The sequence below is a fragment of the Eptatretus burgeri genome, chromosome 6 (genome assembly GCF_056783735.1).
Source record: "Eptatretus burgeri isolate ZD-2024b chromosome 6, Ebu_testis_v1, whole genome shotgun sequence".
NCBI classification, from domain to species: domain Eukaryota; kingdom Metazoa; phylum Chordata; class Myxini; order Myxiniformes; family Myxinidae; genus Eptatretus; species Eptatretus burgeri.
The window spans coordinates 58,932,699-58,954,581 of record NC_140966.1 but is presented as its reverse complement, the minus strand read 5'-3'; the positions used below and the strand labels follow the sequence as shown (position 1 = coordinate 58,954,581).

At 43.9% G+C, this 21,883-nt stretch overlaps 2 protein-coding genes across 5 annotated transcripts in view; both read left to right on the top strand.

The window, feature by feature from the left end:
* Positions 1-10,260, top strand: part of LOC147024875 (tyrosine-protein kinase Src42A-like) — an 89,989-nt gene extending 79,729 nt beyond the window's left edge. The window contains exons 7-8 of the mRNA XM_085885225.1: positions 1,666-1,822; positions 9,000-10,260. Coding sequence (XP_085741351.1) covers positions 1,666-1,822; positions 9,000-9,202 — 360 coding nt within the window. The 3' untranslated portion in view covers positions 9,203-10,260. The remainder of the gene's footprint in view (positions 1-1,665; positions 1,823-8,999) is intronic.
* Positions 10,261-10,538: 278 nt separating this feature from the next.
* The window catches only part of LOC147024874 (tyrosine-protein kinase Src42A-like), a 90,467-nt gene continuing 79,122 nt past the window's right edge, over positions 10,539-21,883 (top strand). For 3 of the 4 annotated variants that reach the window (XM_085885218.1, XM_085885224.1, XM_085885222.1), the window contains exons 1-2: positions 10,539-10,906; positions 11,844-11,980. In XM_085885218.1, coding sequence (XP_085741344.1) covers positions 10,680-10,906; positions 11,844-11,980 — 364 coding nt within the window. In that variant the 5' untranslated portion in view covers positions 10,539-10,679. Of the gene's footprint in view, positions 10,907-11,843; positions 11,981-21,883 lie in introns of those variants that run through there. The other variant, XM_085885219.1, reaches the window with a different exon arrangement.

The window sequence follows — 21,883 nt, the reverse complement described above, 5'->3', positions numbered from 1 at the left end:
AGCCAAAGAGAAATGGCATTTGAGAATTATATGGTCAGAGGAGCCAAGTGTGGCAGAGGAGGAACAGGAAAGGTTGGATGGAAAGGTTGTTGTTAACAAGTCCACCAAGAGGGAAGAAGCACCAGTTGCAGAAATCTAGTTTGGAAAGTTTATAAATTAGGTCAGACTGACACCATCACAACAGGCCTTTGCTGCATTGCCATGGCTGGTTATACCTCATTCACACTTAAAATCAGTCATTGCACCAACACCCCCTTCCCACCTGACGGCAACCCCAAGGATTCATGCCCAGAGAGTGCTGCATGGAAATAAGGGGTGTGGGAAAAGACAAAAGAAGCTGGCATCACCAAGTGCCTGTAGAGGCTGAATTAATTATTTGCATTTCATCCGTGATGATTTCTTAAAATGGAGTTCAACCGATATCATCCTTTTCTTTCAAACAGCTGTAACTTGTCCTGGCACTCATTCTTTATCTTGATTTTGTATCCTCATCTCTGAAATTTCACCATGTCCTTTCATGTTTCTCATTACTGGCTCCAGCCCAGTCTGTGTATTTACATTCACCTAAATTGTGAGACATTTGTTGACCTCCGCATCTTGTCTGGCCACTAACTTTCACAAGTCCACCATTTCATGCTCTCTGCAAAGAATCAGGAAGCAGGAGGCAGGTCATTTGGAATATGGAAGCTCCACCATATTCCTTACCGATATATATCCATGGAGTCGGGATTTCCATAAACAAAGAAAATGTGATCTCTGTGGTGCACACGCTTTTTTCCTACTTTTATGGACTGCAATGGTTCTTTTGCTGGTCAATGATCTCTATTCAGTCTGCTCGTCAATGGTTGATGAGATTGAAGGTAAGACTGATTGCTTGAACTGTGTCTGCACATCCAAAAGTCATGTGTCTGAACCTTCTTGCCATCCTCATGCTCTCCCTCTCTAATCTCTCAATGACCAATGTGACCCTTTCTTTCCAGAAAGGTTGAAAATGTCTGGTTGGGTGACATATATATGCACCAATAATTCTGACCACATCAGTGCATTGGTCATCAAATTCACAGTATTCTAATCGTATCCCTCAAAAGAGCTCCTCCATTTTCTGCTTATCACAAAATGCACTACTGTTGGCCACCTGCATTGGCAAGTCACCCCAATCTTCGATAAAGATCTCAAACATTCCATGAAGTCTCCTCTCAGATATGCAAGGTCATGGAATTGATAATCTCAGATGACGTTGAGGCTTTTATTTTTTTCACTTTCAGGCCAAGATTATTGATTTTGCTTTCACCTCCATGACTCCACACTAAATGTGCTCTTTTTAGTTGGTAAAAACAAAGAGTAGGTGCTCTGTACAACAAACAGGTGGTCAAGGTAATTAATCACTTTATGGACATGATCAGGTAGCTATACATATTATTCACACAAAGGGAGAGTGGAGAAGGTTGGAGGAGGGGGATAACTCAAATTCTGCAGTCATGGTTGTATCATACATGTAAAGATCAGCCACCAGCAGGTGATATTGAGTTGCATTGTTTTGTTTCATTTTTTTGGGGATAACCAGGATGACACCATGAGAAACATGGGAAGGGAGTAGATAATTATAAGCTGCAATATGATCTGTCAATCAAATTTGTCATCGGCATCCCAATTGTTCTCTTCCAGGATGATGAGTACATTGCACGTGAGGGAGGGAAGTTTCCCGTGAAGTGGACGGCACCCGAGGCTGCCAACTACAACCGCTTCACCATCAAGTCTGATGTTTGGTCCTTTGGAATCCTCCTCTACGAGATTGTCACATACGGAAAAGTTCCCTATGCAGGTGAGCCTGAGGTTCTTTTCCTCAGTAATTGCTTCATTCATTTATTTATTGACCTATTTATTAATTTTTTTATTGCAACATTTGATTCTCCGGAATAAATAGTTTGTTGTCCAGGACGAGTAGTTCTCTATTCACCTGGCTAGACAATACCAACGACTCAACAACAGCCCCCTTTGAGGGTCCTTACTAAACTTTTACACGAAAAAATTATAGTGCACTCTGCCAAAAAAAACCCCAAACACGTGATTGTTGTTGATGGAATTTATTTATGTGACATCATGGGACACAGATGAGGGCAAACCTCTGACAGAGATAAATGGTGAATAATTGCATGCCCATTTTATGGTAACCTAATAACATAATGATGCATAATTGTGGCAAATGTTTTCACGTCGGGATCCAATGTGGAAGTAACAATCTCAATAATGGGTATGTCCACCTTCGGCAGCAATCACTGCATTGCACTGTCATCACATTGACCTTTTGAGCACTCAAATCTGAACCTGGAGAATGACATTCCATGCTCTAATCAGCTTCTGTTCCAGCTCATTGAGGGTCTGTGGCTGTCTTGGCAACGTACAAACACGACGATCAATAATATCCAAGAGATGTTCAATTGTCTTAAAATCTGGTGAGATGGCAGGCCAGAGTGACATGACATTATTGTCGGCATTGGCAACAAAATTCCTTGTTTGAATGGCCCTGTGAGCATGAACATTATCATGAATAAAGCTAATTTCTGGACCATGCCTCTGAAGGGAAGGCAACACACGTTGTAGTAAGATCTCAATGTATCAATCTGCTGTCAGATTGCCATGAATATGGATCAAGTTGGTGCAAAAGGTTTCAGCAATACCATCCCACGTCATGACACGTCCACATGCACAATTTGTCACTTCCTGGACACAGACTGGGGCATATCGCCATTGCGTCTTCTGTCGACCCATGCACGGCCATCATGCCTTTAAAGGAGAAACCTCTATTTGTCAATAAACATAACACTTTCGAATTGCCTACATGTCCATCAGATGTACTGATTTGACCACTGCAAGCATGCTTAGATATGTCATGGTGAAAGTCTTAAATGATGGGCGTGGATCCATGCAACATGGAGCCATTTCAAGACTGTGTCGACACTTCTTCTACGGGGTCCAAGGAGTGTGGTTGCAGGACTCTGGACAGTTAGAAAGTGAATGCCTAGATGGGATGTGCACAGCTGAACTCGGATCCCAGGTGTAGACTCTATATATAAGCTGTGCAAGGCATGAGACAGGGGCACCAACACAGACAGATAGTTTGGAGAGCAAAGCAGGAATGCCAAGTGGTATAAGAAGCTCGATATACGTTTAGAGAGACGGCCCTTATCTCACGTCTGACATTGAAGGCCTCCATCCATTGTTGGGAGAGTAGAAGAAGCATGTCAAAGAGTGACCTGGAATGATTTCATGTCAACTGCGATGATGGATTGCATGATCTTGCTGATGATTGGAAGTAAGCTGATAGGCCTGCAGTTAAGGGTATCAATTTTTGCACCGTTTTATGTAATTCTGTGATGCTGGCTAATTTCCAAGCAATTGAAGGATCACCTATGGTAAATGATAGGGTGAAAAGTGCAGAAAGAAAAAGTGCAAGAGCAGCAGAGCAGGTTTTTAGGACATGGGAGCTGATGCCATCCGGTCCAGTTCCAGAATGAGAGTCAAGGGTTGAAAGAACCTTCTCCACTTTCTGCGGTGCAAATGCCACAGTCTAGGAGAAGTTGGGTACGACTGTGTATGGTAGGTAGATAGAGCGAGGGGTTGGGGACACAATATTTATAAGAAAACACAGAATTGAGGTATTCGGCCTTCTCACAAGTGGAGTTGGCAGTGGTGCATTTGAAGTGAAGGAAGGGATGGTAGGGGAGCATACAACAGAGACTGAATTAATAAGGCACCACCAGGGATTAGAGGAGGGAGAGAAGTTTGAAAGTTCAATTTTCAGGTTGGACAAATTTTGTTTTCTTGCTCTTCTGTGGACACACACTGGTTGCAGACTTTGTGGGATGAACTGAGATTGCCTCGGTTGTCTTTGCTTTCCAGGAAGAGAAGAGAAGTTGTTTCAGGACAACTCCCTCACCACAGGAATCAGTGTACCATGGGTGGGAAAAGGGTATGATAAGTGAAGAAGAGATGGGATGAATATGTGCAGAAGAGAGAGCAGGTTACTGAGAAAAATAATTTCCAGGCTGATTTAACATCAGGGGCAGTAGAAATGGCAGACCAGTCCTAAAGAGAGATGGCAACTTGCTGTCCCTGCCAATCTGCTTGAGTGAACTGCCAGACTTGCCGGCTTTGAGGCAGCTCTCTGTAAATATCCAGAGAGATGTTACTTTCACAAGCATATTATCAAATGAACGAAATGGAGCGGAGGAAGAGTAGGAGACATTTGCAGGGAAGTTTGTCTTCACCAAGTCCAGAAGGGAGGATTTGCCATTGGGAGAAATCTGAGTGGGAAAGTTCACAGATTGAGCCAGACCCATGGAGTCACAGAAATCAGTTGTTGAAGTGCCATGGGTGGTGAGAGAGGTACAAACACCCAGCCAATTTGCATGGTGACAATTGTAATCATCACATATGAGGGGGAGAGAGAGAGAGAGAGAGAGAGAGAGAGAGAGAGAGAGAGAGAGAGAGAGAGAGAGAGAGAGAGAGAGAGAGAGAGAGAGAGAGAGAGAGAGAGAGAGAGAGAGAGAGAGAGAGAGAGAGAGAGAGAGAGAGAGAGAGAGAGAGAGAGAGAGAGAGAGAGAGAGAGAGACACATAGAGATAGAGATAGAGATATATAGATGAGATGAGATGTTAAAAGCTGCTTCATGTTATGAGAAAGAGAAAAAGAGAAAAAAAAGAGAGATAAGAGAAAAAATGGAGAAAAAAAAGAGAGAAAAGACAAAAAATGGAGAAAAAATGAGAAAAAGAGATATATATATATATATATATATATATATATATATATATATATATATATATATATATATATATATATATATATACTGTATATATCACTTTGGAGGACGGTACAACACAGAGACAAGCAAGAGGTGGGAGCAGAGGGGAAGTAGCAGCCAATGCTACTCCTGGGGATTGGGCGGTGCAAGATCAGTACACAGACAGTGAGAAATTGAGCTATTGCTGTAAAGTGCAATTCTACCACAAGGGCGAGGTTCAGGCCTATTAAATCAGAGAGGACAATAGTCGGGAAGAGAGATTGAGGAGTCAGGGACGTCCTGTGGGAGGAAGGATTTTTTTCAACAGATATCTGGTTTATCAACAGCAGTCTGTATTGAGAGATGTCGGGTTGGAGTGGAGGCCTCTATTATTTGAGGTACACACAGTGAGGGACAGGGGAGGAAGAATTGGGGGGGGGGTAGGTTGGATGGGGAGGTGGGTGGGAGAATATGGGGACAAGGGGGGTAGCTGAGGAGGGAGTTTGAGGAGATGGGACAAAACAGGTTTGAGGAGCAAGGTGAGCAGGAAACTTTGAGAGGGCAGGGTGAGGGGCAAGCTTTGAGGGGTTGGGTGAGGGGAAACTTTGATGGAGTGGGTGAGGGGAAACTTTGTGGGGTAAAGTGAGGGAAAACTTGGAGGGGATGGCATGAGCAGAAGTATTGAGGGGGTGATGTGAGGGGAAGCTTTGAGAGGGTGGGGTGAGGGTAAACTTTCAAAGGGTGTGATGAGGGGGGATGCAGAATGAGGAGACATGATGTGAAGGGATGCAGAAGAGGGAGAGGGATGCAGAAGAGGGAGACATAGAAGGGGTGGGGTTGAAAGGACACGGTCTTGTAAGAGATGTTTGGGAGGGTACTGACACAGAAGTGTTTGACACTAAAAGAATGTGAAGGGGATTTGATTGTTGTGAGCAGCCAACCTCTGTAAACTGGACTTCTCAAGATTCCCAAATTGTACAAATACAGACATAAAGATCATGGGAGTGGTGAAAGGAATTTTTGGCGAAGGCAAGGAAAAGGTGGTGCTGTAGGTATGGCAGGAGGGTTGATGGATCAAGGTACGGGAGGAGATTGACGTTGATGGTATGGCAGGAGGGTTGATGGATCAAGGTACGGGAGGAGATTGACGTTGATGGTATGGCAGGATGGTTGATGGATCAAGGTACGGGAGGAGATTGACGTTGATGGTATGGCAGGAGGGTTGATGGATCAAGGTACGGGAGGAGATTGACGTTGATGGTATGGCAGGAGGGTTGATGGATCAAGGTATTGGAGGAGGTTGGCGTTGATGGTATGGCAGGAGGGTTGATGGATCAAGGTACAGGAGGAGGTTGACGTTGATGGTATGGCAGGAGGGTTGATGGATCAAGGTACGGGAGGATGTTGACGTTGATGGTATGGCAGGAGGGTTGACCGCTTACGTGAGAGACAGGTTTGTAAAATATACCTTGTGAAGTAGAAGAACGTGGGGATACTTGTGACGGAGAAATAAGGAAAGTGAAGCATTTTTAAAAGTTTTGAAGGTAGAAGGAAGAAGTGTTTTCTTCAATGAAGATTCAGTTTGGAGATATTGAGAAAAGAGAGAGACAAATAATGAAGTACAGGAAGTTTAGGTGGAAAGCAGAATGAGATCGTGTTTTGGAGTGAAAAATAAAGCTGTTTTTTTTTTCTTAAGCGAGGAGGGAAGGATATCGTTGAAGTGGCAGAACAGACAAAACTTTCGGAAAAAAAGATGTGCAACGAGGAAAAAAAAACCTCAAAAGTGGGAGAGATTTTGCTCACTGGCTATCTGAGGAGTAGGCCTATAATTCTGAGCTACACGAAATCAAATTCGATAATACAGCACAAAAAAGATATGATTCAACACAGAAAATTGGATGAAAACACAAACAGTGACACAGGGATTTATAACAGAAAAGCATGACGGATCCGGTTCAGAAAAGTTGGTTTTTATTGAGGTGGAAAGAGGAGTTGCAGATTTGACCTTTACATAAAGCAACCTGGAACCGGAAGTGTCTGGCAGTCAAAAAAAAAAATAAACCTGCAAAAGGTGACCACGTGTGACTTCTTTAAGGTCACACTGAGGTGAACAGAGCTGCTATCCACCAGGAGCGACTCCTTGAGGAATATCTGCCTACGAGAGATTCCGATGAGAATCGTTCTACAGAGTAACCATGAAAAATATGCGTTTGCCTCATAACGTCACCAAATGACGTCATAATGTCTCAAGCTTGACATATCTAGAAAGCACTCATCGAGGTGTTCAATTTGAGGTACTACACGATATGGTTCCTAAAACTTGAAAATTTGACCCTGGGGTCAAATATGTTTGACCTTAGGCGCTAACCATGAAGGTCAAGGCCGATCGCCACCAAAAATTAATCAGCTGAGCGCCAGACCATGAACTATACTCTCATGAAGTTTGAAGACGATCCAATAAAAATTACTCAAAAAATAAGGGTTTCGTCGACTCCCCTGATTTGCGACAAAGTGACCTTGAACTTTGACCTTGACCTTCAAAATTTTATGCGCTGAAAGGGACCTCTATAGGCCTAGAAAGAAAGGGACCAAAAAATAAAAATAAAAAAAACATACAAGCTGACTAACATATCTTGCAAAAACTTCGTTTTGGCAAGATAAAAATCATTCCAAACAGGAAATCATAAAGGACACAAATAACTAATATAGCATGTTAAATAAGATGCTGTAAAAGATGGTGGATCCCAGATGCACCAATGGTGGCAAACTTCCAATGCAATGGTTTGTTTCAGTTTTTTTTTTTTTTCTTCAGCTTTTACAACTTTTTTTTTTTAATTGAATTATATATTTTGACCACTGTACAGCATGGCCTGAAATCCGCTTTACCCCTTCTCGGTAATGCATTCGTTCTTAAACTCTTTTAATATTAAAGTTTTATTGTACAGTACTTACAATAATTAATCAGTCATTGTATCTGTATGAGCTCCACCATTGTCTTGAGTCAGTGTTGCTGCATACCATGGTGGGGAAGGGTAGAATGGAAGGCAGGGTGGGAGGTGCGAGAAATGTATCGGGGGGGGTAAAGCGACTTTCAGGCCACCCTGTAGAACACAAATCACCTCGTTTGTGCCTACAGAAACCTTCAGTTTAGCAGTACTTTGGCAAAAGTGTATGCTGTCACGGCTAAAGTTGCTGCTCGTGTTTTCACAGCGGGGGGGGGGGGGCATCGAGATTCAGACAAAATGGCAGCGTCCAGCGATGCAACACCTGAGATAACTTCGTTCAAAATATAAAGGGTGGGGGCTAAGCCTTTCCTTGTCCCTTTGCTGGTGGAAGCAAGGAGAAGCTGGTATTTCAGATGTTAACTTTTCAATGTAGTAAAAGAGGGTTAATGGCGAAACGTCAGCTTCTCCTTGCTTCCCACAATAGTTATCATACCTCGATAAACGTCCTGTTGATTTCATCTGTTTGTTAAACACGACCATCCTTTCATGAATGCTGCTTCACGGACAGGTAGAGCATTCCTCATAATGACGGTACATACCATTCACAGCTTCCAGAGACTTCACAGGATTGTCATCATTCGTTAAAGTTGGCTTTGTGAAAGTCTTACTCCATATTAATCTCCACCTTTGTGAGTCATTTTGAAGTGTCATGACATGTCCAATTTTGACATTGTCCTCGTTGCTAAGCACCTGCTGCGATTTAATCTTAACCTTTCTGTAAAATCAATTGTGACACCATTTCTATACAAATTAAAGCATCTACTCCGATTGCTTTGTATGTGGTCGACATTTGTAGCGTTCAAGTATTATTGTTCTTTCAGTTGTTGTTTGCTGACTTTAACATCTCTGCTACAACATTGTAAATTCCCAACTCGATAATTCCTCAAAAAATATGGGAAGTTATTTTAAATTCCCCCTTTGGATAAAACCATGTTGACAAACCACGCATGAATTCGTTAAAAATAAACATTGCGACAATGGATAACTAACTAACCACAAGTGAGATTTTGCTTTTCACCACTCAATTTACACAAATTTCATTTTTACGAAAGGTCAATGAATGGTATTTCACTTTTTCAACACAAAAACAATAATATTAATAATAATTACAACTGCTCAAAAGGTATCCCACTCTCTCAGAAAACACTTTTTAACTGATGGTTGTTTCATTGTTGTTCACCTCCATCCAATTCCCTTTGCATGCAATTCCGCCAGGTATGGCAAACTCGGAGGTTCTAATGGAGGTGGAGCGTGGTTACCGCCTGTCCTGTCCACCAGCCTGTCCACGCGATTTCTACAGCATCATGAGGGACTGCTGGAGGCGGGACGAGGAAAAAAGGCCTTCGTTCCACCATCTGGAGCACCGACTTGAAGATCTCATCACGGACTACTCGGAACCGCACGACGTTGACAGATAGATCTCAACGTTTCAGAAACTTTACCTCCGACTCAGCTGCAGCCATGATTGGCTTGATAATCCTTGGAAATATTATTCTTCCTGTGAATAAACTATTGACTTTGTGTGATTGCTACTTCTTTCAAAGGAGCACCTAGGATGCAACTTGGACTTTATTTGCACTCCGTTGATTAACCATCTGTGAAGAACAAGTGTACCGTACTTTTACCTGGCAGCTAAAGTTTCCATTACCACTCATTTTTACAGCAGCCTGCCCAAATTTTTCCTTTGATTATGTTGACAAACAAGCATTGTACTAAATATCGCAGCAGAAGAATACCAGACTTTGGCAAGGTGGACAATCCAAACGAGAGGTTTTATCAACTAAATGTTGATAAAGGTATGCTTATCACCGTAAGAATCAACTTCCACCAATGAAGGGCTAATGCCTGAAATTTCAGGTTCAATTTGCCTCCAAAAGTGGTGAGCAGAATCTTATCGACCTCAGGTTGATTAAAAACAAAAAAATGATATAAAAATAGTTTATCATATCAATAGTTTGCCTTTTCATGGGAGATTTTTGGGACGTCTTTTTAACATCGGTGCTATTGCAGAAATGGGATCTTTCCTGGTGCAGTGGAATTGATAAGGGGACTACAGGTATGGATTGCCTTCGTGCAACCTTTGAGGCCTTATTGTTGAGGTATATTGTTGGGACTATTTTGTTTATTTTGCTTCAGCCCTTTTCCTTTGCACTACGCTACTACAGCAATCTATTTAGTGCAGTGGAAATGTTTTGCAAACACAAGTTGGAGTTTCTCCTTGTAGTAAAGATGGATACAAATACATATCTTAACACCTTGTGCCGACACAGAATTTCAATCGGTCTTTTCCTACATCTGTGCCCATTTCAAGCAGATATTGCCCGTTGTTGCTTTCAACATCACGCGTCGAATGAATAGTTAGGTGTCAATAGTTTGCCTTTGGAGTATTTGTTCTTCACCCTTACTCTGGAAATTGTGTAATGATCCTGAACCAAACGTTTTCAGAAAAAACAAGCACATGATAGCAGAATAAATGGTTGAGTGTGAAATGGAAACAAATGTATTTTTGTAATACTGGTCTCGCTAGTCCACAACATCGATATAAGAAGAATGTATGCTTGACTGCACTGGTAGCCAGAGTGTGTCGAGAAAATAATCAAACTTCAGCCAATGTGTTTTGCAAGGAAGTTGAGCTTTTGTGGGTAAGACCGTCATGTGAAACACATATCTGGAAGGAAATGACTGATCGAAACACCCACCCTCATGTCTCGCGTGACGTACAAATACCACAAAGCAAAGTCTTGCAGCTCACTCTGTCAATTATACTTCTCCTGGGTCTCCATCAGGATAAGGAGCTCAAGTGTGGTGCTAATTTTTTTTAAAATGAAGTATTCGGTAAGGGGAACAGTCAGGAGCATCAAATGAAGCATTTCAATTCATCTTGAGTAGGACGATATGGGCCAAAAGGAGTCGAGATTGCTTGGACCTCATAAAAGATGGATCGAACGGAAGAGGATACAGAGAAGTGAAAGACCACCACCACTGGGTGCAGAATCCATAACACCACCGGAACCTCATTCATCTGCTGTGCTGGCCATTGGCTCGGTGGATCATGGAATCCAAGAGAATGGGACTCTCACCAGGCCACGCGAAGTAAACACGAAGGGCCTGGGTTCACAACCGTAAGTTGGTAATGACCTTCACAGTATGTGAAAGTTTAAATTTGTGATCCGAGAGAAGTCTTACTGCCTTGCTGCTATGCAAATAAAGCGAAATGATACTTCGATTTTGTTTCAGAAGAATGAGTTTGAAGGACCCACAGTGCAGGGTTTCAGGGGAGGGGGGTAGATCTATATATAATTGCATATTTGTGAACATTGGAAGGTGAAATACATCTGGAGAAACCATCAGTGTCAATCACTTCTAAATTTTAATGTTGAAACTTTTAAAAACATTGAAAAGCTCCCAGGCAGTTAAGGGAAATTGTGGGACACAATAATGATAAACATTCAGGGAGAATGCTCCTTAATTGTAGTAGTAGTTTTGCTGTTGAGACCACTGACTCATGAGACTGGCCTTAAAAAAAGCAGAGTTGAGGCTCATGGAACAAATAATTATTTCACCCAGTAGTGCTTTGTTTATGTGTGCAAATCATGCTCAGGACTTCCTTAGACATGGAGGACTAATTTGGTTGTTCCTTGAGCTTTTGTCATGTGAGGCCAAAACATTGATAAATGCAGCCTTGGAGACATTAAGGTTAGAAAGAAGGAGGTACGGATGAAGCTTGGGTTTTGACTGGAATGTTACAATGATGATTACATCACGGTTCCATCTCATGATGCTCGCTCTCCAACTTTCAGGAAATCTTGAACTTCTTTTAGAAAAAATCCCATCAGATTGTTTATTCTTGAGGAAAGCCAAGCGTTGACGCCAGTGAAAGCACAACTGTCGTGCCGTAACAACATTACCGATTTATAACTCCGAGTCTGACAATTGACAGGTAGTTTTTTATCCAAAGAAAATTAAATAGTGTGGCCTGGACCACTTGGGAGTAATGTCTAGTAAAGTTTTCTAGGTGATTGTATTATTCTTCTTTTGCAATGGTGCACTGACACTCAGGTGGTACTTTGGTGATGTTACAAGAGAGAATGCTGAAGCTCTGTTGCTGGAGCCAAGTAATGAACATGGATCTTTCCTGGTACGGATCCAGGGAACCACAGCCCAGGGAACCACAGCCCAGGGGCACTGCTTATCAGGTATTTGGGAATGCTTGAAATTTATTTATTTATTTATCATTGTGCATCTCATCAGATCAATCTGAGAATCTCATAAACTCTGATGAGAAACTTCCAGAAGAGTTTTGTGAGGGACAACATGAATCATTTAACTACATTCTACTTACTATATTACTTACCACCTTGTAACTCGGTGCCATCTACTGTCCTTGCAACTTTTGAGTGGTATGTTAAAAACATTGCGAGTAATACTTGTTATTGGGCCAAAATCATGGCTCCAATTTCGATTCTTTGGAGGTGGCGTTAAGCTGGCTGTTCTGTATGCCATGATTTCAAGATGTCTTTAGACAATTGTGGCGTGATTGCGTGTCAGTCCTGTAGGCCGTGTGATATCAGCCAGAATGATTCCACAACCAAACTACAATCTTATAATAGAATACTTGTTTTAATTTTCTGTTCAACCATATCCCTGCCTCTGCTGAGGCATTTTCCACTATCACCACCTTTTAGTTTCAGTTATCACTGTTTAACGACAACTAATACATTCAGTTATTGTAGCGATTCAGTTATTGCTAACTTAGATTCCCAAAGTTGTAGGTCATGAGGAGAGTCCATTAATAATGATCCTTCAGCTTTGGCATGTCATCAAGCTGTGGGAGGTGTCACGTGAGTTGTTGGTATTGATTTGAATTGGGCACTATAAAAAGTTATCCCTCAAATGATAAAGCGTCTTGGATATCTACATGTTTTGGATATCTAATATGATATCTTTACACATTATCTGTATGAATACTGAAAGATAAACCAAACCAACAAGAGTTGTGCAAGGCCTTGGTTCTGGCCAGGCTGAGGTTGTGTGGCTAAGTCGGAGTGCTATTTCCGCAACTGTAACTCCTGATAAGAAATCCCAGAAACTTTCCTGCCGAAATTGTAGTTTAAAAAACAACAACACTCTGTGCAACACACACACACACACACACACACACACACACACACACACACACACACACACACACACACACACACACACACACACACACACCAAAAAAGTATAACCATACAGGTTGTTTATTTGTTTGCGTCTCTCCAATTATTTCAAAAAAAAAAAACGAATCGACTTTTCCTAAGTTTACTATGGTCTCCTTTGTCTTATCACCCTAAGTCCCCCTGCCAAATTTGGTTGAGATTCCATAAGTGACGACTGAATGCATCTGCCACACACATGCAGACACACAGACAGACAGACAGACAGGAAATCTACACCCCTTTTAAAAACAATAAAACTTATCTTTGGACATCAAGTATTGATCCCTTGTATACTAGTCTGTTGGGAAACGATGAGATATGATGGGCGAACAAAGAGTTTGTCGAAGTTTTCACATAACTACCCTGGCGGCAAACCAATGGACGTACTTTCTGACCCTCCCTCGAAACACGACTAACATCCCCTTAATGCACACAAACGAAAATGGTGACTGCGGTTCTGTTTATCGTGCTCGACGCAGTTGTAGAAATGACATATCAGAAAGTTCCACTCATGTTCAAGAATATTTGAAACGGTTGCCTTCCATTCAAAAGGAATTGTAAAAATGTCAGTTTTTGAAAGCAAAAATAAAGGAATTAAGCTTCTTTTGCTCTGATGTAGGGTTAAAGCCCGAAACAATAGCTTCGCCTTGGCTCACACAGTGGTTACTGGTTGGTATACCTTGATCAATGTTCCGTTGATTTCATCCATTGTTCTACCTGTCCGCCAACACATATCGACACGAGGCTTCACCAGTAAGAATAGTTCTTCATTCCTCAGTGAAGAAAAAGCAGTGTCCTTTATGATGATCTTTTACAAAATGGGGAACTTAGCACCATGTCGAATCTATACTGTAAGAGAGATGTCTGTCTGTCTGTCTGTCTGTCTGTATCGCCATTGTTCTTAGAGATGGCCAAACGGATCTTTGTCTTTGCCAAACCTTCAGAGGTACATCAGTGAGTGCTGGAGAGTGTTTTAGGCAAAAATAAAATTTTGAAACTTAAAAAAAAAAAAAAATTGGGATTTTTGTTTACTCTCTCTATAGTGCCTAAATATGATTATATTTTCTCCACATTTCCCTCCACCCTCCTTCTATCCCTTTCAACTATACCCTCTGTTTCATGTCTTAAAATATAAAAAAAATAGAACAAACTAGAGTAATCCGACTGCGCGCAGTCGACGGGTATACGTCCGCTCTCCCGCATAAACACTTGAGTATTGACATATTTGACCTTTATCACATCTGGCCCAAAATCTAAACACTTAAATGCTCTGTGTTACTTTACCTTTTTACCAAGTTTGATGAAATTCTACAATTTGCTTCTTGAGTTAGGGCATAAAGAGTAAAATTTCAGAGTTTGACCTTGAACTTTGACCCTTGACCTTTATCATATCTGGCCCAAAATCTAAACACTTAATTGCTCTGTCTTACTTTACCTTTTTACCAAGTTTGATGAAATTCTACAATTTGCTTCTTGAGTTATCGTGTAAACGAAAATCCGGACGGACAGACGGACGGACGAACAAACGGACGGACGGACGGACGGAAACACAATGCCTCTGGCACCCTTGGTGCGGAGGCATAAAAATACCTTTTACCTCACATTATACTCCACGTCACCGTTTGACTTCCTGTACTGACTCTTCTTCCTCCCTTTTCTGCCAATCTACCAACTTCTACTTTTATCAACCCAAATTCACGACACACCTTCTCGATTTTTTTTCTTCAACCTTTCCTTCCTTTACCTAATCTTTAAAAAAAAAAAACTTTATTCTTTCAACTTCTCACATTACACCTCCCGTAACCATGTTTCTCTACCCCCCTCTTCTTTCTTCCTGCAACTTTCATCGGGCTACCTGCTTCCTTCTACGTTTGCCAATCCAAATTCACCAACACCTACACGATTTTTCTTCAACCGGGCGTAGTGGCGTGCGCCTGTAATCCGGCTACTCGGAGGCTTGGGTTGGAGGATCGCTTGATGACGGAAGCTTTGCGGTGGGCCGCGCTTTGAGAGGGTGTACGGCAGCCCGGAATCATGGCGAAACCCAATCCTTATCCCTGTGTCGTAAGAAGCGACCAGGGTTGCGTCAGGAAGGGCATCCGGCGTAAAACCTGTGCCAAATCAGTATGCGGATGATAACGGATGATCCGCTGTGGCGACCCCTAACGGGAGCAGCTGAAATACGAACAACAACAACAACTACACGATTTTTCTTCAACCTTTCCTTTTCCTAATCTTACGTAATCTTCATCAAAAATAAATAAATAAAAATGTTACAACTTCCTCTTTAACACGTGTGGTTCTCAGTAGCGTATCATAATTCACCCCTCTTATTCTTCATCAAAAGGCTGTTTTCAATCCGACCTTTCCTTCATCCCACATCTAAAACGTCCCACTGTTACAACGTTTCTTTACTCCATGCTCTTAATTCTCCTTTATTGCATCCCTCACGTAATGTCTTTAATCGTATCTCTGACTTAAAAATTAGAAAAATTTAAAATAATTAATTTTTTTTTAATGCAATGCATGTTCATGTTCCATCAATCGTCCTTTTTTTTTTTCAAACTTCAGTTCCAATTCACCTCACGTCACCTTAAATCTACCTCCTCCTAACCCCTCACCTGTTATCCCCTCTTCTTACCCCTCCCATCTATCCCCTCATTCTACCTCTGCTCTTGGCACCTCTTCACAGTCTTCTGCTTCAGTATCAGCTCCTCCTCTGTTGTCCAAAACAGTGTGGAGTTCCAACATCTGTGGGCTCCATTCTAACCAAACAGATATCTCACTCTCTCGATCAGTACACGCCTCGTCACCGCAAACATGCTCCTTCCTTCCTCTCAGTACCCCTCCCCCTCTTCCCAACCCCTCAAATCTTGTACCACCCCCTGCTCGCTCCCTTCTTCACCATACCTCTACCAAGTCTCATCCTTCCCTTCTCCCGACCTCTCCAATTGCACTCCTGCACCTTGGCATGGCCTGCTCTCATCGTCTCCCCTCCCTCTCAAAGCAACCTTCACACTCTTCCCCCTCCAAGCTTCCTTCTCCCCTTCCTCAAAAAATCCTACCCCTCCCTTCTCCCTCTTCTCTTCCCTCTCTCCCCTATCCCTCCAACCTCCCCCCTCACTCCCTCTTCCCAAAGTTGCCCACCATCACATCTACAAAACTTCCTCTTTCCCCTCCCGTCTCTCTTCCATCTCATCACTCCACCTCCTTCAATCTTCAACTGCCCTCTGCCCCCTTTTTTATTGCTCCCCACTGTACATCAACCCATCACCACTAAGCCTTTTCTCCTCATCATCCGGCCCTCTCCCCGAGCTCTTTTGCGATCCCCCACACTCTTTCAACAACTCTCCTTACCTTCCCCCACTCCTCCCTCATCCCTACTCCTCCTCCACTCCCCTGCACCAAAAACCTCCTCCCCTCGCTCTTCCCTAACGTTGTGCACTTCAAACATCCAGGACCTTCGCTCAAACCTGACAGATCTTTCCATACAGTTTTCCACTGACAAACCAGACATTATCTGCTTAACAAGTATTTTCCTCCTTCAAGATGTCTCTGACTCCCAAGTATCTTTCCCTGATTAACCCCTCCTCCCGTATGACAGATATGAGCCTCGTCTTGGCGGCAGAGTTGCTCTCTTCATCAAAACTTCATTATTCACTGTCCATGCACTGCCCTCACTCCCCCAACCCCCCCAGGAATACCTCTGGCTACAGCTTCCCCTACACTCCCACCTCATGATAATATGTGTGCGGTACCGCCCACCAAACAGTGATGATTGCATTTGAATCTCGATCTCCGAAAACATGGACCAACTTCTGTCCTCTCATCCCAACTCTCTCTTCCTCGTATGTGGTGACTTCAATTGTCATCGTGCCAGTTGGCTGGGTGTGGGTACCTCTCACCTGCCATGACATTTCAGCAAAAGACTTCTGTGACTCACTGGGACTGACTCAATCTGTCAACTTCCCAAACCGGATCTCAACCAATGGTACTCCATCTCTTCTGGATTTGATTTTGACCAATTTCCCTGAAAATATCAGTTCTGCTGTTCTTCCTCCACTCGAATTGGTTCATCTGACCACGTGCTTGTCAAAGCAGACATCTCTCTGGCTGTTATTAAAGAACCACCTCAGCGCCATCGAGTCTGGCATTTCACTCAGGCCGACTGTCAGGGACTTAAAGCAGCCATCAAACTTCTAGACTGGTCTCCTATCTCTACTTTCTCCAACATCAACTTGGACTGGGAATTCTTTCAAAGAAACTTGTTCTCTCTCATGCACAGATTTATCCCCTCTCGTCTTCAGGTGTCCTTCCCTTCCTCCCGCCCATGGTTCACTGAAGTTTGTGGCGAGGCAGTTGTCCTGAAACAACTTGCCTTCGCCTCATGGAAGGCAAATCCAACTGAACACAATCTCAGTTCCTTCCACAAAGCTCAGAACAAGTGTGTGTCTACCCTCAGGAAAGTCAGAAAACAACATCCTTCTCATCTCAAGTCTGAACTCCCAAACCTGTCTGTCTCCTCCAAATACTGGTGGCATCTAGTTAAGTCTGTTTCTGGTGTATGTTCCCCCTCCATCCCCTCCCTTACCTCAAACGGCCGCACAGCTGACACTGCACGTGAAAAGGATGAATGTCATAACTCTGTGTTTGCTTCTAAATCTTGTGTCCAAAACCCATCGCTTTCTGTACCCACCTTACCCAGTCGCACCCAGCTGTTCCTGGACTCTGTGTATTTTTCTCCTGACAAGGTGGAGAGTTTGCTGTCAAACCTCGACTCCGATTCTACAACCGGTCCAGACGGCATCAGCCCACGTGTCCTAAAAACCTGATCTGCTACTCTTGCTCACCCTCTCTCTCTTCCATTCACCGTCTCATTTGCTCAAGGTTATCTGACATCTGCTGGGAAATCAGCAAACATTACTGCCCTGCATAAAAAAGGTGCAAAAACAGATCCCTGCAACTACAGACAATTCAGCCTTCTCCCAATCATCAGCAAGGTTATGGAATCCATCATCGCTTCTGACATTAAATCCTTCCTCTTCTCCAATGGCTTGATTTCCAATCATCAATTTGGATTTAGCCAAGGTCACTCTACCCTGGATATGCTGCTTCTGCTCTCCCGATAATGGATGGAGGTCCTCAATGTCAGACATGAAATCAGAGCCATCTAACGAGACATATCACGTGCTTTCAATATGGTCTGGCACGCTGCCCTACTCACCAAACTCTCTTCCTATGGTATCCAAGGACATCTCCATTCATGGCTCTCAGACTACCTCTCCTGTCACAGCCAATGTTTGGCCATAAATGGAGTTCTCTCATTCCCTCTTCCTTTCCAGACTGGAATTCCTCAAGGCATTGTTTTTGGCCCTGTTCTTTTTCTGGTTTTCATCAATGATCTCTCTGACTTTCTGCAAAATCCTTTCTCTCATTGCTGGTGACTCCACCCTCTGCCATAACAACTGTCATCTCTCGCATTGGCAAGCAGCAGCCTCTTCACTCTGCAGATGCGGATACAATCACAAACTGTTCCAACACGTGGAACATGTTTTTCAATCCTGACAAATCTTATGCTCTCAATAGGTCTTTCCGAAAGGACCGTTTGGAACCCCCCCCCCCCCATCTACTTTCTCAACAATCCTCTTGAAGAAGTCCTTTCATTCAAGCTTCTGGGTCTCACTATCTGCCATGATCTTTCTTGGGAAAGCCACATTTCAAACCTCGCCTCCAAAGCCAGTCACCAACTGGGCATCCTCTGTCGTGCAAAGTCCTTCCTTAGCACACCTGAGCTACTAACCACAAACATAGCTTTCGCCTGCAGCCTGATGGAGTACTGCTCTCCTCTATGGGCTCGTGCTCCTGCCTCTCACCTTTCTCGGCCTCCCCTCTTTCCTCGCTACCCCACCCTGCCTTGATAACCCTCCTCCTCGCTCCCCCCTCCTCTCCTTCTTACTCCACCCACACCCCTTAATACTCCCATCAGTGAAGCGACGGGTTGTATTTCCTAATCTATACTAATCAGTGTGTGTGTGTGTGTGTGTGTGTGTGTGTGTGTGTGTGTGTGTGTGTGTGTGTGTGTGTGTGTGTGTGTGTGTGTGTGTGTGTGTGTGTGTGTGTGTGTGTGTGTGTTTATATGCATAAAGCATAACATATTCTCTCTGCTGACTTCCCTACCCCCACCTCTCTCTCTCTCTCTCTCTCTCTCTCTCTCTCTCTCTCTCTCTCTCTCTCTCTCTCTCTCTCTCTCTCTCTCTCTCTCTCTCTCTCTCTCTCTCTCTCTCTCTCTCTCTCGCCCCCTGGTGGCCGTTGGTTCGTTGTGTGTACTGTCATGGCGGCTGCCTGGTTCGTGTCGTGAGTACCTGTCCTCCGTTGTGCTGTTTTTTTGTTTCCACATTCCCCATATCATTCCTCTGTGTTCGTGTTATGTTTGTGGGTTGTTCACCGTGTTTCCCCTCTGTGTTCGTGTCATGTTTGTGGGTTGTTCCCCATGTTTCCCCTCTGTGTTCGTGTCATGTTTGTGAGTTGTTCACCGTGTTTCCCCTCTGTGTTCGTGTTATGTTTGTGGGTTGTTCTCCGTGTTTCCCCTCTGTGTTCGTGTTATGTTCGTAGGTTGTTCTCCGTGTTTCCCCTCTGTGTTCGTGTTGTGTTTTTGAGTTGTTTCCCCTCTATGTTCGTGTTATGTTTGTGGGTTGTTCCCCGTGTTCCCCCTCTGTGTTCGTGTTATGTTTGTGGGTTGTTACCCGTGTTCCCCCTCTGTGTTCGTGTTATGTTTGTGGGTTGTTCCCCGTGTTTCTCCTCTGTGTTCGTGTTATGTTTGTGGGTTGTTACCCGTGTTTCCCCTCTGTGTTCGTGTTGTGTTTGTGGGTTGTTCCCCTTGTTTCCCCTCTGTGTTCGTGTTATGTTTGTGGGTTGTTCCCCGTGTTTCCCCTCTGTGTTCGTGTTGTGTTTGTGGGTTGTTCCCCGTGTTCCCCCTCTGTGTTCGTGTTATGTTTGTGGGTTGTTACCCGTGTTCCCCCTCTGTGTTCGTGTTATGTTTGTGGGTTGTTCCCCGTGTTTCCCCTCTGTGTTCGTGTTATGTTTGTGGGTTGTTCCCCGTGTTTCCCCTCTGTGTTCGTGTTATGTTTGTGGGTTGTTCCCCGTGTTTCCCCTCTGTGTTCGTGTTGTGTTTGTGGGTTGTTCCCCGTGTTTCCCCTCTGTGTTCGTGTTGTGTTTGTGGGTTGTTCCCCGTGTTTCCCCTCTGTGTTCGTGTTATGTTTGTGGGTTGTTCCCCGTGTTTCCCCTCTGTGTTCGTGTTATGTTTGTGGGTTGTACCCCGTGTTTCCCCTCTGTGTTCGTGTTGTGTTTGTGGGTTGTTCCCCGTGTTTCCCCTCTGTGTTCGTGTTATGTTTGTGGGTTGTACCCCGTGTTTCCCCTCTGTGTTCGTGTTATGTTTGTGGGTTGTTCCCCGTGTTTCCCCTCTGTGTTCGTGTTATGTTTGTGGGTTGTTCCCCGTGTTCCCCCTCTGTGTTCGTGTTATGTTTGTGGGTTGTTCCCTGTGTTTCCCCTCTGTGTTCGTGTCATGTTTGTGAGTTGTTCACCGTGTTTCCCCTCTGTGTTCGTGTCATGTTTGTGGGCTGTTCTCCGTGTTTCCCCTCTGTGTTCGTGTTATGTTTGTGGGTTGTTCTCCGTGTTTCCCCTCTGTGTTCGTGTTATGTTTGTAGGTTGTTCTCCGTGTTTCCCCTCTGTGTTCGTGTTATGTTTTTGAGTTGTTTCCCCTCTATGTTCGTGTTATGTTTGTGGGTTGTTCCCCGTGTTTCCCCTCTATGTTCGTGTTATGTTTGTGGGTTGTTCCCCGTGTTTCCCCTCTGTGTTCGTGTTGTGTTTGTGGGTTGTTCCCCGTGTTTCCCCTCTGTGTTCGTGTTATGTTTGTAGGTTGTTCTCCGTGTTTCCCCTCTGTGTTCGTGTTATGTTTTTGAGTTGTTTCCCCTCTATGTTCGTGTTATGTTTGTGGGTTGTTCCCCGTGTTTCCCTCTGTGTTCGTGTTGTGTTTGTGGGTTGTTCCCCGTGTTTCCCTCTGTGTTCGTGTTATGTTTGTAGGTTGTTCTCCGTGTTTCCCCTCTGTGTTCGTGTTATGTTTTTGAGTTGTTCCCCCTCTATGTTCGTGTTATGTTTGTGGGTTGTTCCCCGTGCTTCCCCCCTGTGCTCGTGTTATGTTTGTGGGTTGTTCCCCGTGTTTCCCCTCTGTGTTCGTGTTATGTTTGTGGGTTGTTCCCCGTGTTTCCCCTCTGTGTTCGTGTTGTGTTTGTGGGTTGTTCCCCGTGTTTCCCCTCTGTGTTCGTGTTATGTTTGTGGGTTGTTCCCCGTGTTTCCCCTCTGTGTTCGTGTTATGTTTGTGGGTTGTTCCCCGTGTTTCCCCTCTGTGTTCGTGTTATGTTTGTGGGTTGTTCCCCGTGTTTCCCCTCTGTGTTCGTGTTATGTTTGTGGGTTGTTCCCCGTGTTTCCCCTCTGTGTTCGTGTTGTGTTTGTGGGTTGTTCCCCGTGTTTCCCCTCTGTGTTCATGTTATGTTTGTGGGTTGTTCCCCGTGTTTCCCCTCTGTGTTCGTGTTATGTTTGTGGGTTGTTCCCCGTGTTTCCCCTCTGTGTTCGTGTTATGTTTGTGGGTTGTTCCCCGTGTTTCCCCTCTGTGTTCGTGTTATGTTTGTGGGTTGTTCCCCGTGTTTCCCCTCTGTGTTCGTGTTGTGTTTGTGGGTTGTTCCCCGTGTTTCCCCTCTGTGTTCGTGTTATGTTTGTAGGTTGTTCTCCGTGTTTCCCCTCTGTGTTCGTGTTATGTTTTTGAGTTGTTTCCCCTCTATGTTCGTGTTATGTTTGTGGGTTGTTCCCCGTGTTTCCCCTCTGTGTTCGTGTTGTGTTTGTGGG